The sequence below is a fragment of the Polistes canadensis genome, unplaced genomic scaffold (genome assembly GCF_001313835.1).
Source record: "Polistes canadensis isolate GaletaPanama2010 unplaced genomic scaffold, ASM131383v1 scaffold_15, whole genome shotgun sequence".
Lineage (NCBI taxonomy): Eukaryota > Metazoa > Arthropoda > Insecta > Hymenoptera > Vespidae > Polistes > Polistes canadensis.
This window is the reverse complement of record NW_014569562.1, coordinates 1,380,334-1,395,388: the sequence shown is the minus strand read 5'-3', so window position 1 is coordinate 1,395,388 and position 15,055 is coordinate 1,380,334. Positions and strand designations below refer to the sequence as shown.

General features: G+C 27.1%; 5 protein-coding genes across 8 annotated transcripts; 3 read left to right on the top strand and 2 right to left on the bottom strand.

Moving 5' to 3' along the window:
- Positions 1 to 1,711, bottom strand: LOC106793526 (the record flags this gene model as incomplete). 3 transcript variants are annotated; one of them, XM_014760528.1, is given in 4 exon segments in its annotated part: positions 1 to 497; positions 571 to 754; positions 926 to 1,117; positions 1,311 to 1,711. In XM_014760528.1, coding segments are annotated over 3 exon segments (348 nt in total). In that variant the 5' UTR covers positions 1,033 to 1,117; positions 1,311 to 1,711.
- A 382-nt stretch (positions 1,712 to 2,093) lies between these two features.
- Positions 2,094 to 3,433, bottom strand: LOC106793523 (28S ribosomal protein S35, mitochondrial). Its single transcript, XM_014760524.1, has 3 exons — positions 3,162 to 3,433; positions 2,456 to 3,072; positions 2,094 to 2,374 (listed from the first exon to the last, which is right to left on the bottom strand). The coding sequence occupies exons 1-3, from the start codon at positions 3,274 to 3,276 to the stop codon at positions 2,108 to 2,110; spliced, it is 999 nt and encodes a 332-aa protein (XP_014616010.1). The 5' UTR covers positions 3,277 to 3,433; the 3' UTR covers positions 2,094 to 2,107.
- A 918-nt stretch (positions 3,434 to 4,351) lies between these two features.
- On the top strand, positions 4,352 to 6,835 carry LOC106793576 (beta-parvin). 2 transcript variants are annotated; one of them, XM_014760620.1, is made up of 5 exons: positions 4,352 to 4,608; positions 4,967 to 5,230; positions 5,375 to 5,769; positions 5,843 to 6,086; positions 6,486 to 6,835. In XM_014760620.1, exons 1-5 carry the CDS (start codon positions 4,488 to 4,490, stop codon positions 6,596 to 6,598), a joined length of 1,137 nt encoding a protein of 378 aa, XP_014616106.1. In that variant the 5' UTR covers positions 4,352 to 4,487; the 3' UTR covers positions 6,599 to 6,835. The 2 variants fall into 2 exon arrangements, with proteins under 2 accessions (XP_014616106.1, XP_014616107.1); XM_014760621.1 differs by having other exon boundaries at positions 6,165 to 6,835.
- A 621-nt stretch (positions 6,836 to 7,456) lies between these two features.
- LOC106793577 lies at positions 7,457 to 8,476 on the top strand. The gene has a single exon (XM_014760622.1). The coding sequence runs from the start codon at positions 7,522 to 7,524 to the stop codon at positions 8,179 to 8,181; it is 660 nt and encodes a 219-aa protein (XP_014616108.1). The 5' UTR covers positions 7,457 to 7,521; the 3' UTR covers positions 8,182 to 8,476.
- A 1,109-nt stretch (positions 8,477 to 9,585) lies between these two features.
- LOC106793520 lies at positions 9,586 to 11,215 on the top strand. Its single transcript, XM_014760520.1, has 4 exons — positions 9,586 to 9,837; positions 9,934 to 10,584; positions 10,672 to 10,776; positions 10,989 to 11,215. Exons 1-4 carry the CDS (start codon positions 9,586 to 9,588, stop codon positions 11,166 to 11,168), a joined length of 1,188 nt encoding a protein of 395 aa, XP_014616006.1. The 3' UTR covers positions 11,169 to 11,215.
- Positions 11,216 to 15,055: the final 3,840 nt, after the last annotated feature.

The following is a 15,055-nucleotide window of genomic DNA, read 5'->3' as shown; positions in this document are numbered from 1 at the left end:
TTTCATAGTATTAAGTAAAAATTTATTAAAATATAATCTATAGTAAATTACTTAATATTAATTAAAATACTTGTATACAATGATGTATTATTATAAATTGATATTTGTATGTAGCAATATTAAACGTGTAGAAATATGTATAATTTGGATAAAATAAATATTTTATGAAAGACTATGTCAAGAATAAATTAAATATAAAAGAAAAAAGAAAAGATTAGTTCGTATAAGCAATCGTAGAATTACAATTGTAGAATTCTTTACATATAATAAAAAGTACAATTTGTAAAAATATCATATATTGTATTTTAGTATAATATTTTTATATTGGGTCGTCAAATATGAAATTGAAAAATAAACAAAATTGATAATACAATGTACTACAAATTTTATATTGTCAACCCAATAATATACTTAATAAATATATTTTATCTTGTAGTAGCTTATAAAGCTATCATGTTGGATTGATCATCTTCAATTGAGCCTTCGTTAAGATTCTCCTACAACATGCAGATATGTTAAAATAATTAATATAATATGTTCTATGTAAGTAAAAAATGAAGGGGCACTTACATAGTCATCCAATGCATGTAATATACGTCTTGTAATTCCCACATTTTTTAATTGTGAAGATGATGCACGACTATTAACTATTGTTGGTATGATGGATCTTGAACGATCAAATAATGATGCAAAGGACTGCAATAAAAATGCTAAAAATGCTAATGATGCTAAAACACTAATGGGATCAAAAGTCCTGAAACATATAGATGATAATTGCTCTTAGTTTGTTCTTAGATGCTCTTAGTTTGTACCCTTGATGTATTTACAAAAAAATATATTAAAGTGTAACATATCTATACATTGAGCACACTTTACATGTATTCAGAAACATTCATATAAATGAGTTTTAAAAATATTAACTTACGGATAATAAGTTGCTGTGGCAGGTGCTCCAAAACCATTATAGTAACTTCTCGCTTGAAGACCTGTTTCTTGTTTACTATATTCTTCTTGAATCAGTGGATAATGCATGTCCGATTTTCTTTTATACGGTGTATTAAACGCTTCAATCAAATAACAAACAGCTAAATTTTGGCAAGATGATGTGGATCATGCACTGTTGAAAAACGTAAATTTGAATTTGTAATATAATAACAGTTCTTTTAATATTGAGTAAGCAAAAGCTTATTTACAGTTTTCAATTCAATCCAATCTCCAATTTACTCTATATCACAATCTGATCTAATAATAATCTAATAATTTAATCTCTATGTCGCTTGTATCTTTATATAGCCTAACTGACCCGTTACCTTCAAATTATAAACATGGTTAATGCCTAACCTTGACTAACAGTAGGCTCAATAGAAACATTTATCAATATTGACAAAATTCGAAGTTCAGTCGTTAAGTCAAAATAGTCAAGAATCTTCTAAATCGCTAATTCTCTTATAGATTATTGAAATTTGTTGATAGATAAAAAATATGCGATTCCTCTTTAAAATTAATAATAAAACAATATAATTCTATCACTATCACAATTACTATTCGTAGATTCTATTTTTAAAGAACTAAATTTTCATTCAATTTCTCCTTTTGTACGATTCTACATATCGAGTATTAGTGGACTGTACAGATTTCTTGAAATGTCAATATATTTATAAATATGTTTAATGTGTATCATTGTGTAAAATTATGTTGTTTCAAACCATTATATGCTCTACTTATTCGTAGCGCAATATATAGTCTTATTATACCTAATTTTTATAGTAATTGGAATACATCTACTATAACAAATGTATGTATTACATGCAATATGTACTATGCATATATATACATAGTATTATGTTTACTTTATATTATTATCTCCCTTATTTGATTAAGAAAGGAAATAAATTATATTTTCTTAACAAAAAATATTATTAAAAAATAAAGTAAGTATAATATTATCATTGAATGTATTACTTGAAATTATACAATTTCAAATAATCTCTCTTACGGCAATTATACAAATTTTTACAATATTTTGAATAAATAATATAACAATAATATAAAACTAATAAAATTTAACTATATAGCATACACAAAATTTCATATAATTTTGTTTATTTTAATTTTTATTTATACATTTAAGATTAAGTATGTTTTTAACTGCTTCTTTATATCTAGTTAATGTATATTCATCTTCTCCTTGGTTTATGAGTTCGGAAATAGCAATCTTATATTCCGTAGCAGAAGGAATAGTTTCAATATCTACATTGATTGACGTTTTTGGCCAGCTGTGTAATTTAATCAAAGTTTGACGACTTTTACTTTTGTCCCAATCATAATATTCCATATCTGGTTCAGATTTTTCAGTTTCCCAAGGTTCTATACGCTAGATATATGTATAATAATTTGTTAATAATTGTTAATAATTGTTTATAAATAATTAACAGTTGAAGGCTTAGCGACTTACCCAAGATTCATGAAATAATGCTACAAGTAAATATTCAACGTACTCCAAATTTTGTTTTCTAGTTGGACATCTATCAGCTGTTATTGTTATTATATTTGTTTCTGGATTATATTTATTTCCAATTAATCTAAGTAGTTTATCTTTAGCGTGACTATCCAAGGTAAGAGAATTTAAATTAACTTTTAAGCTTACAATTCTTGCAAGCGGTTCTCTTATAGTAGGAGAAGAATAACAATAATCTGAGGTAATAATATCTAATGGAAAATGTCGATTGCATTCTTCTTCTGTTTCCAATTCTTTAGGCCAGCTAGTGCAAAATTGTTTTAAGGCTTCGCAATGTCTTTTTACCGCAGGTGGAGTAAGATGCAAGAAATTAGGTATTTTCATTAACTCTGCATTTCCATATTTACCAGGAGGTACATTATCACCTTCTACATAACCCTGGCGTAAAGGCAGCGGAACAACATATGGATTAAAAGAACGAGGACCAGGCCAAACTAATGGCCAATCTTGTTTAGTAGACATTTCATCACATGCTGGAGGAGGTAATTTGTATTCCTGTTTCTTTTTTTTATCAAACGTCTTTTTTTGCGGTATTAACTGTAATACACGAAATTCTGCGAATACAAAGATTTGTAAAGATAAAACAACATTAAATTAAGTTTTTATTAATATGAAATTTAAATTATAATTTTATCAAACACACCTCTTGTAGTGGTAGGTTCTATTATATTTGTTTGATTCGATACAGAAGTAGAATTAAACATCCTTAATAGTGGAAAAATAAGATTTTTTTCACAACGTTGTATAAATATAAACATATTTCAAGTAGTATGTTATACTTTTAAAAATTATACGTATTTCTTATGCTTCAAAATTTTTTTCCTCTTTTACATTTAAATATGCACTTTAAATTAATTACTTATGCGGTTACTGTTTTTACGGTTAAATAGGTTAGGATATCATTTATATTACTTTACTGCCATCTATCATGGTTTTTTCAAAGAGAACAAAAATTGAAAATACTAAAATATTCTCGTTTTGAATATAATTTATAACAATTTAATACTGTCAATAAAATGCTATATTATCGATTAAATTAACATTTTATTTATCTTATATAAACAATAAAATACAATATTGTTGTTTCATAGATCATTATCTCATTGATCATAGATTATTTTTCTAAGTGAATAAATACAAATAAATGATTTGATACATTTTTCGCGCCTTTTTTGTTGTGAATAAATTACTTAATAACTTTTAAAACCACAATCGAACAAGAATCTTTTATCGCATGCGGATGTAAGCTTCCTTTTACCGTCATAACTGATTTGGTTGAACAGAGTATAAGTAAAAAAATCTTTTGTGTATAATATAAAAGATTTAGATTCTTTTTTAAATTGTATTTTATTAAAATACACTATAATAAATATTCTTTTAAATATCATTTTCTTTTTTAGAATATAAATATTACAACAAATAATATTATTAACAATGGAAGAAGAAAAATATTCGATAATTGACGATGATTGTCAAAACGAAACAATACTTCCTGAAATAGAAGATCTTCCTAAAGTAATTGGAGTTATTCATAAAAAGGAGTGTCAAAATTTTCAAATAGAATATGTTGCCAATGAAGAAATTACATTGGACATAAAAAACGATTCAAATTATATCAACAAACAACTTAAATGTGAGTTTTCGTTCTTTTATATTCATATTGATTTAAATAAGAAACATAAGTTATCATTTTAATAATTATTTTTTAATTACTTTCGTAAAAGTTCAAGTTTATCGTTTCAAAATACGCGCCATTGTGTAAAATTGAAAAAATAAAAAATGCGCTTGCGCACAATATTGCCTTCTATTTCAATCGAGCTTAAGAATCGTTGAGTAGCGTATGTGGTTATAAGTGATCAGTGATCTGTAGTGTTATTGTTAGTGTAAAAAACTCTATAGTTTTCTACTATTGAATTCATTATTGAATGCTTTATTGCATTTTATTATAGATAAGAATTACAATATTGGGATGATGGCATCCCCACGTCCGAAATCACCACGTCCCCCAATTTCATCAAAAAAGGATGAAAAAGAAGAAAGTTTTTGGGATAAAATTGGAACCCTTGGTCGAAAGAAACGAATCAAAGAAGGTATGACTTGGATGTATAAAATTATACGTGACATCATATCTATGCATTAAATAATTTCCTTATTTGGAGAGTACTTCTATTTGTCAACATTTTAAATATATGAATAGGAAAATACAATTTATTTATTTATAATTATTTACTATGTCAGATATGTCACTTAATTTTGATATATAAATATAAAAAAAATAAATATTTAAATAATAATTTTTAATTTTATATATCTTTCTTTATAGATTACAATTTATTCATATAAACATTAATTGATATAATTACTTTTATATTAAAATAATATTAATTATTATTATTAATTTATTAATATATTGTATTTTTATTAATAAATATTGATTTTATTTGTTAGTACAAGAAGTTCAAGAGGAAGGTAAATATGCTATTGATTCACCCGGATATGCTGCTACAGCTGATATGCCACCAGAAGAATATGCTCTCGACGAGAATGAAGAACGTTCAATGATCGAACCAAGAGCATTAGAAGATTCTAAGCTTCAAGAACTTATATATGTTCTATTAGAATGGATTAATGACGAACTAGCTAATCAACGTATTATTGTAAAAGATATTGTAGAAGATCTGTATGATGGACAAGTACTACAAAAGCTTTTAGGTATAATTACTATATAAAATTTCATTATTTCTTATTTTCTTATTTTCTTATTTTCTAATTTAATTTTTGTATATCCAATGTTAATATGTTAAAATGTTTAATATTCCAATGTTTAATATAAAATAAAGTCAAAATCATTTATAGAGAAATTGACTGGAGAAAAGTTAGATGTACCAGAAGTGACGCAATCAGAAGAAGGACAAAAACAAAAATTGGTTGTTGTTTTGGGAGCTATCAATCGTATATTAGGACGATATCCACCTTATAAATGGAGCGTAGAATCTGTCCGTTCTAAAAATATTGTTCCTATTTTACACATATTAGTTGGTTTAGCACGACAGTTTAGAGCACCTGTCAGATTGCCAGAGAGAGTAGCAGTTCAAATGGTAGTTGTGAGAAAAAAGGATGGGCAATTAATGCACAGAACTGTACGAGAAGAAATTACTTCTATTTATGATGATCTGGGAATGCGTTGTGAGAGAGATGCATTTGACACATTGTTTGATCATGCACCAGATAAGCTTGCCGTAGTTAAACAAGTAAGTATATCTATGTTAAAGTATATTTTATATAAATTAGTTGAAAAAAATAATTATAAAACTTTTGTTTTAGTCTTTGATTACTTTTGCTAATAAACATTTGAGCAAAGTGCATTTGGAAGTAACTGATCTTGATACACAATTTCATGATGGTGTTTTCTTGACGTTATTATTAGGACTTTTAGAAGGATTTTTTGTTCCATTAGGAAGCTTCCATTTGACACCAAAAACGCATGATCAAAAAGTTCACAATGTTTCTTTTGCATTTGATATTATGCAAGATATAGGATTACCTAAACCTAAGGCCAGACCTGAAGGTTAGTAATTTATCATAATGTGTTTATTAATATTTTAATTTTTGTTTTTTTTATTTTTTTCTTATGTTTCTTTTACAGACATTGTGAATTTGGACTTGAAGTCCACTCTTCGTGTTCTGTATAATCTTTTTACTAAATACAAAGGTCTGAATTGATATATTTTTTATAAAAGTAAATAAGAGAGGAATATATATATATATATAATGTTGATAGATCAAATATGATTGTGTTAGTTTATGTTTAATAGCGTAATAACTCAAAAGTATGTCACATATTTATAAATTTTAACAATCGGAAAACTGCCACTAATCGTAATAATATTTATCTAACAATATATATAAGTGGTTATTTTAAATTAATCTTATACTTTAATATAATGAATTTGTCTATTTTCTATAGAACATGAAAGTCATGTGCCTTCTAACGTAATAATTGAACCAAAGTATATTAGAATTATCTTTGTATACTCACAAGGAATTAAAAGAAATGCTGTTGACGTAAAATCCGTTTAATGGATTTTTTCTCTTGTTATTTGTATATGCGATTCGCATAAAAAAAAAAAGGTAAAAAGTAATTTGTAAGTAAAACTTAGAAACATTATTTGATGTAAAGGAAGTTATTTTGTTCCATTTAATTTTCACATAAGTTGGTAAGATAATAGGATTTGTTCGAACGGAGATCGTATAACTGACTAACGTATATGGTAAATTGAATCTATCTAGAGTTTTTCTCTTTCTACTTAAAATAGATATGAACAGTGATTTGGAAAGATTTTCTTAACTACTAAATGCTTTTATATCGATCGTACATATATATTCATGTACAGTAGGATGGAAAGATACGTAACGTTACGTATATGTACGCTATTATACTCATCAAATGAAAATTTATGAAAATCACGAATAGTTGTCTCGTTGTAACTCTTCGATCAACAGCAGATTTAAGTTAGACAATGATTTAAGATAAATTGTTACTATAATTTACGGATAACAATGACAAAATTGGAAATGTATCAAGCTTACGCTCGTTTTGTAAAACGCATGCTTCTTCTTGGTGGAATCTACCCTATGACAAAAAGTTCATTTCTTTATCGACAGTTGCCTATTTTAACGTTATTAACTAGTTTTGTTATGTTTTATGGTACTGTCAGATTTTGTTTACACAATTTCAGTAATTTAAGTGTTTTTACTAAAGGTTTAAGTCTCGTAGGCAGTTTCTCTTTGATGATCGTAAAGGTACGCATAATCAATATTCAAAATATTTTGCTTTTTATCATAATTAATTTTTTTTTTAGGCATTTATGTTTATTATATATCGTAAAAAATTTTATGAATTACATAGTACCCTCGAATTAATGCATAATGAAGTACTTGAAAATGTTCAATTTAGACCGATCGTTTTATCGACGATCAATTTATTCCGATATCCGGCATACATGGTATATTATTTAATATTAGGTACCATGAGCTTATATATTTTTGCACCAATTATAATTATTGGATACGAAGGTATCAAAGATATACAACCTAAACATTATGGTCTTCCATTTCTAACCAATTTTCCATGGATCAATGGAACACCTGGAATCATTTATCAAATACAATTTTTGTTCGAGACACAATGCATTTGGTTTATTGTATTTGTTACCGGCGGCGTTGACTCTTCTTACGGATTTTATATATTTYAAATGATTGGTCTGATGCGTGCCATGTCATTCGAATGTAAAAACGCATTTAAATCTTCTTACGAATTGAWGAATATCTTGCACAATTGTATAAAAAAACAAGTAAGGTTGTTACGTTGTCGCGACATTATTCAACAAATTTATGGWCCCATTGTGCTTGACTTAATGCTTACTAATGCTATCGTCTTATGCGCACTGATATTTCAAGCATTTCAGGTAAAATATCAAATGTTATTACTTTGTTTAATATGTTACAATCTATATGTAATGAAAAGTATGATATTGTTTGTTAAGACAGAGATGACTGCAGRTAAAATGCTTTTATTTGTAATTTATGGATTATTAAAAACTATTCAAGCGTTTATGTATTCCTGGTATGGAAGTATTGTTGCTTCAGAAGTATGTATATGATTATTGTATTTAAAAATATATATATATATATACAGAATGTTTCGTAATACGTGAGACATAGTGTATATATATATATGTATATATTTTTATTTAAATTTAATATTTATCCTAAGTTTGCATCTTAATTTAGAGTGAAGCATTTCGACGAAGTGTATATTGTAGTAAATGGTACGAACACAATGATAATATAACGCTTATGAAAGATGTTTTGATCATATTATCACAAAAACCGATCGTAATTGTAGCATGTCATTTTTTATATATWTCATTGAATATCTTTATCAAGGTAAAAAAACCAATAAAAATAAAACAAATAGCACAATTAAGTATTAGATATAATTTATTGGAAAATTATATTTTTCAAATTGATTTTTTTAAAMATAATATTTTTTAATTTCTAGATTCTTAACACGTCAATGTCTTATTATTTTTTACTGCAAACATTTGACGAAGGTGATACAATGAATTAATGAAAATATGACAAAGTCTTTTCTTGAATTAAGAGTAAGTTTAGCTTGAAATCAAAGGTGCAGTGAATCCCATTGATTTTTTATTTTAATATCATACGAGTAGTTCGGATATAGTCAGTTAAAATAAAAAAGAAATTATCATAACATATTTATATGTTTGTGATACATTTTGTAAAAAACCAAAATTAGTAAAACATCATAGTAATTATATATAATATATTAATATAAAATTAATAAGAGTTTCGTTTTGAAAAAAGTATTCGTAGAATCATTAAAAATTAATCTTACCTTATGTTATATATGTTTCGAAGTTATTCATTGCTTATCAAAGATCTGTTCTWACTAAGATTATGTTTCTTTTCGCGATTCAAACAGACACTTTTTGATTTTTCCTCAAAAGATTTGATGATAGCGCAGAGGTAAAAACGATGGTGCRAATCTAGGCCTAAGTTTTCTTCAAAGATATGAAGAATATGAAATAGATAAAGCTTAATTCTACTAACATATATATTGTTAACATGTTAGGTCGATAAAGATTGATCGGTTATCGAAACGTATTTATTCTCGATGTACTCACGCAACTCTTAGTAGTCCCCTAAAGAAAACATAACCGGGGTGATTTAAACATTTACTAAATTGTATGGCCAGTTTGATTCTCTTCAATGCATCTAGGATTTGTARCTTTGTAAGTACTTGATAGCTAAAAAGAAATCGATTACATACATTAAAAATGTGTCATGCGAAAGAGTAGGAAAAAGAGCAGGAGGAGGGTAGTCAGAAGGATCGTCAAATGTAATTTGTATAAAATTGCAAACGAGTATCTACCTTTCCGCAAGTTAGCGTCGTTGATAAGACAKATTGTTACAGTGAAGCATTCATTGGAACGATAGGCACCAATTTTTAAAAGTAAATTGCTGCTATTTACGTACCGAGAATGACAGAACAAGTAAAGTTATATAGGAGTTACGCTCGTTTTGTTAAGCGTTTGCTTCTTCTTGGTGGAATATGGCCGATGATAGAAAAAGAAAGTTCATATTTTTATCGTCGCTTGCCAATTTTTGCAGTATCATCGGGGGTCATGATGCTTTTCGGTGTATTGCGATTCTGTCAAGATAATATAGGAAATTTRAGCKTAYTCACTAAGGGTCTAAGTCTCATAGGAAGTTTTTCATTAATATCGTTGAAGGTATAATATAATCGATTTCAAAATATTGGAAATATGTCAATTGTGTTTAAATTTATAGTTCTATCAATAATTATAGATTGATTCTATTTATTTAAGGCTCTGATGTTTATTATATATAGAAAGCARCTTTGTGAACTGAATGATATCCTTGAWCCAATGTTCGAGAAAACGCTTGAAAATCCACGRCTTAGACCTATACTTTTGTCCCTATTGAATCTCTTTCGTTTTTTGTCTTATGTCTTTTACCTTTTGATTATGGGTATAGTCACATTATACGTCTGTACTCCGCTGATATTCATAGGATACGAAGCTATCAAGGAWATATATCCWAGACGTTACGGTCTTCCATATCCAACRARTTTTCCATGGATCGATGGGACTCCTGGAATATATTATCACATACAATATATTTTCGAAACRCAATATASTTGGTTCRTCGTATTTATAACGAGCGGSGTTGATTCYTTATTCGKWTTTCATATTTTCCAAATAGTTGGATTATTTCGGGCGTTATCTTATGAATGCGAATATTTCACGAAATCTAATCCTAACRATTTACACKRCGTTGTTTACAATTGTATTAAAAAACATATTCAACTTTTACGATGTCGCGATATCATTCAAACTGTTTACGGACCGATCGTATTCAACTTGRTATTAACWARTGCGATRGTTTTATGCGCCTTATCCTTCCAAATATTTAAGGTAACATTTTTTTGCRATTAWYATGTTTWCTTAAAAACAATTGTATTYTTATTWTATTATATTTTATTTCATAATATATTTCACACACAAATGAAAAAACAAATGTATATTTCTCTATCGTCTTTAAAGACAGAAATGACGATATYGAAAACASTTTTATTCATTGYTTATGGCGTTCAGAAAACAAYRCAAACTTTTATATACGCGTGGTGTGGAAGTACCATTATATCAGAGGTAAATATTTTTATATATTTATATAYGTAGGTGGGTTGAAAAGTTTTYAGCYACAAYAACAAAAAATRAAAGTTATTTTGATCGAAAAAATTGTTTCTATCTTATGTTAGACTCCAAACTTTCCAACCCATCTACGAATATKTAATTTKATTAATATATTTYTWATTTTTTGTTGAAATTTGGTTCTTTAAATTTGATTACGTGTACGTCAGGCTGAAGACTTTCGCAGGAGGATTTATTCTTGCAGATGGTACGCATGCAATAATGTATCTATCTTGAAAGGGATTCTAATTGTATTAACACAAAAACCAATGGTATTGKTAGCATGTCATTTCTTTTTTATCTCATTGGATATGTTTATTAAGGTAGAAGTAGTAATTTCGAATTTATAATTAAGATAGATTATAAAACAAAAAGTTTTTAAGATTAAATATATATATACGTATATCATTCATTTTTTCAGATTCTCAATACGTCGATATCGTATTATTTTCTATTACAAACATTTGAAGAAATGAATTATATTGTAAGATAGAGATATAGAGTTTTACATTTACTAATTTAAAAGCCATTTAAAATATTATTCTATTTTAAATTATTCACAGAAATGTATTAATTTTTAGTCAAATAAATTTAAATAATTGTTAAACTACATTATTACAATTACAATTTATTATGTAAATAATATATCCGGTTATTGAAGAAAATGACTCTATTTACAATTAGTATGACGCATATGAAAAACGATTAAATAATGTCACATTCGTAATACTCATTGAACGGATCATTTTTCTAATAAGACACAACACATGTTACTTGATTATCAGGGAACATACTATTGCTTCTAAATCATTGAATGATTTGACAAACGTTCGCTTTCAAATCAACACAAAAAATGTTCAAGCAATTCATACTTTTGTAACGATCTGTTAAGGGGTACCATTGTACATTACTATAACGAGTTAGAGAAAACTTTATAACTACATGATATTTTCAAATCGATTTCATAAATGACGAATGTGAGCTTAGAAGGGAACACAAAGTGTACCTTTAAAAAATCGCATGAGATATCGTATAGAGTATCACTCGTTAGAAGTAATACCCTGTTACGTTATCCGAAGCATTGACCTCACGCATTAGATCGCTTATTTTATATGTTTCTCAATGATGACAGAACAACTTGCCACGTATCGTCGATATGCGTCCTTCATCAAACGTTTACTTTTTTATTCCGGTTTATGGCCTGTGGAAAATAAAAAGAGTTCATATTTCTATCGACATATACCAATTTTAGCAATAGTCTATGCTGCTTTATTGTTTTATGGTTGTGTGAGATTTTGTAAAGATAATCTTAATGATGTCAAAGCATTCACAAAAGGACTCAGTCCTTTAGGAAGTATGGTTGTAGTAATTATTAAGGTAAGCTAGATCAAATAATATACTCGATTGCGTTCATGTTCAATAATTTTTATACTTTTACTATTTTTCTTTTTCAAAGGTATTAATGTTCTTTTTGTATCAAGAAGAAATACGGGAATTGCATTTGAATTTAGAATCTATTTTCGAAGAGGTAATTGAAAAAACATATTGTCGACCAGTCCTATTTGAAATGCTCAACATTTTCAAACGTCCTGCATACATTTTTTATTATTTAACAATTATAACAGTAATCATGCTTACATGTATGCCTTTTTTATTGATCATTTATGAAGCTATCAAGAACATAAATCCAAGACATTACATTCTTCCCTATCCTGCTACTTTCCCATGGATCGATGGGAGTTTCGGTATAAAATACGAATTACAGTATCTTCACGAAATTCAAGTGGGTTGGTTTATAATATTTGTGACTAGTGGAGTTGATACGGCTTATGGATTTTATATATTTCAAATGGTTGGAATATTACGTTTTATGTCTTTGGAGTGTGAGAAAATTGGAAAATCATCCGACGAGTTTGATATCATTTTATTGCGTAATTGTATCGAAAAAGAAATTTTACTGTTACGTTGTCGCGATATAATCCAAAACGTTTATGGACCTGTGGTATTAAATTTGATCGTCAGCAGTGTTGTCGTCTTATGTGGGTTAATATTCCAAGTATTACAGGTATAATTCATTTGTTTATATTTCATAGTTATTAATAAGTATTTAATATATGATCTGCATATGAAAAATACAAACGTTAATTAATTAATTATTCGTTTCTCTTAATCAATTATAAAATTTAAAATATCATTATTATTATTATTAGCGATTATATAGGTGTAATAATTAAATGTATTATTCATTGAAAAGACAGAGATAAGTGTAGGAAAAGCTGTCGTGACCATTTTTTATGGGATAGTGAAAATGTCTCAAGCATTCATGTATTCCTGGTACGGAAGTATCTTGGTTACCGAGGTATTCTCATTATTTCCAATAATATTATTTATTTTTTACATTTATTTCTCATTGTTATTATATATATATATTAATTATTTTTATTTGCTTGTATATAGAGTGAAGCGTTTAAACGTAATGTTTATTGCAGCAAATGGTACCAGTATCAAAAAATTCAACTGATGAAAAGTGTTCTTCTAATATTGGCACAGAAACCGATTGTATTAACTGCATGTCATTTTTTTTATATCTCGTTAGATCTTTTCGTTAAGGTTAATATCATAATTATACTCTTTGTATAATATATCAAATATCATTATTATTGTTTCCGCTCGTTTATAAATCCTGTTCCTGCTTTTTTTTTTTCAGATATTGAATACATCCTTGTCATATTATTTTTTGTTACAAACTATCGACGAAACTAATGATAAAAATTCAATTGCTTCATAATATCTGTTTTTCTTCTCAATTAAATGTGGATATTTGATTTTTGACAATATAATAATACATGATGTATATATTATATAGAAAATCATAATGTATATTATATTATGTAGTATTTATATTTGTATTTAAATAATATTCAATTGTACTAAATATATATTAAAGCAATTATAAATGATAAATTTGTATTTTTAAGATTAATAGTTTTTTTGCAATTAAAATAAAATATTGCACACCAGGATCACTATATTTTATATACATGTATTTGTTTCTATTTTTTAGATAAATTCGTTCCACATTACTTCATTCTGGATTAAAAATAATGCACCAAAAAAACTAGAAAATAATTATCTGGTGTTTACTGGCGAGATGAACAAAGATGACGAATTTTTCGGAAGCGTGACTCGTGTGACTGTATTTTCAAGGTTTAATATGATATATTAATATATATTTATATATATAAATAATATGAAATCTCTCTGATATTATTTTAATTTCTATCTAATTTCTATTTAAATTTTTTACAATACTGTATCTTACTTACAATACTTGCTTGAAAATGATGAAATAAATTGACGAGAAAGTAGAAGCTCTTGTTTCTATAGCAACTTTCAGTAAAAAACAGAAAAATATGGAGAACTTTATAACCACCTAACGTTCTATGTCTATCACGTAGAATATAGGTTGAATGTCTATAAGATACAGGATATTACTTGTAAATCATCGAGTAATTTAACGATCAAGTAGTTCATGCATCTACAGCAATTTTTCATAATATCATACATTCTATGTAAAGAGTTATGCAGAATAATAACCACCCGATATTTTTAAATTGATTGCATAAATGACAAATGTGAGATCGTCGAGGTAAATAGAAAATGTACCCGCCAGACATCCCATCTAATGTCGTATCAAATAACGCTTGTTAGAAGTAATACTCTGGTCACGATATCTAAGACATTGACCTTTCGTTAGATCGCTGATCTTTCTTTCTTTCTTTCCATTTCTTTTTATTTTTTTTTTCTTTTCCTATGATGACAGAACAATTGGCCATGTATCGACAATATGAGTGTTTCATAAAACGCATATTACTGTGCGCCGGTTTACGGCCTGTTGAAAATAAAGAGAGTTCACTTTTTTATCGGCAATTATCCATTTTAACTGTATTTTTAGGTACTTATATAGTTTATGGTATATTGAAATTTTGTTTAGAAAATCTCGACGATATTAAAGTATTAACGAAAGGACTCAGTCTTTTAGCAAGTTTTACCTTAGTAACTGTTAAGGTTGGTGAGATTAAAATATATCCGATCRTTCGTGTTCATTAATGAGAATGCGGTTTAATTTTTATATTTTTTTCTTTTTTTTTGTAGGCACTGATGTTTTTCATACATCGAAAGGAATTACGCGAATTGAATTTAAATCTCGAAGAGATGTTTGAAGAAGTCCTTGGTA

What these genes read in the sequence shown, in the direction of transcription:
- LOC106793523 (XM_014760524.1), bottom strand. Translation starts at nt 3,276, where the DNA reads ATGTTTATATTTATACAACGTTGTGAAAAAAATCTTATTTTTCCACTA. An exon ending in AGAACCTACCACTACAAGAG is followed by an intron (nt 3,073 to 3,161) that starts GTGTGTTTGATA and finishes TTGTATTCGCAG; the next exon opens with AATTTCGTGTATTACAGTTA. An exon ending in CATTATTTCATGAATCTTGG is followed by an intron (nt 2,375 to 2,455) that starts GTAAGTCGCTAA and finishes ACATATATCTAG; the next exon opens with CGTATAGAACCTTGGGAAAC.
- LOC106793576 (XM_014760620.1), top strand. Translation starts at nt 4,488, where the DNA reads ATGATGGCATCCCCACGTCCGAAATCACCACGTCCCCCAATTTCATCA. An exon ending in AGCTTGCCGTAGTTAAACAA is followed by an intron (nt 5,770 to 5,842) that starts GTAAGTATATCT and finishes CTTTTGTTTTAG; the next exon opens with TCTTTGATTACTTTTGCTAA. An exon ending in ACCTAAGGCCAGACCTGAAG is followed by an intron (nt 6,087 to 6,485) that starts GTTAGTAATTTA and finishes TATTTTCTATAG; the next exon opens with AACATGAAAGTCATGTGCCT.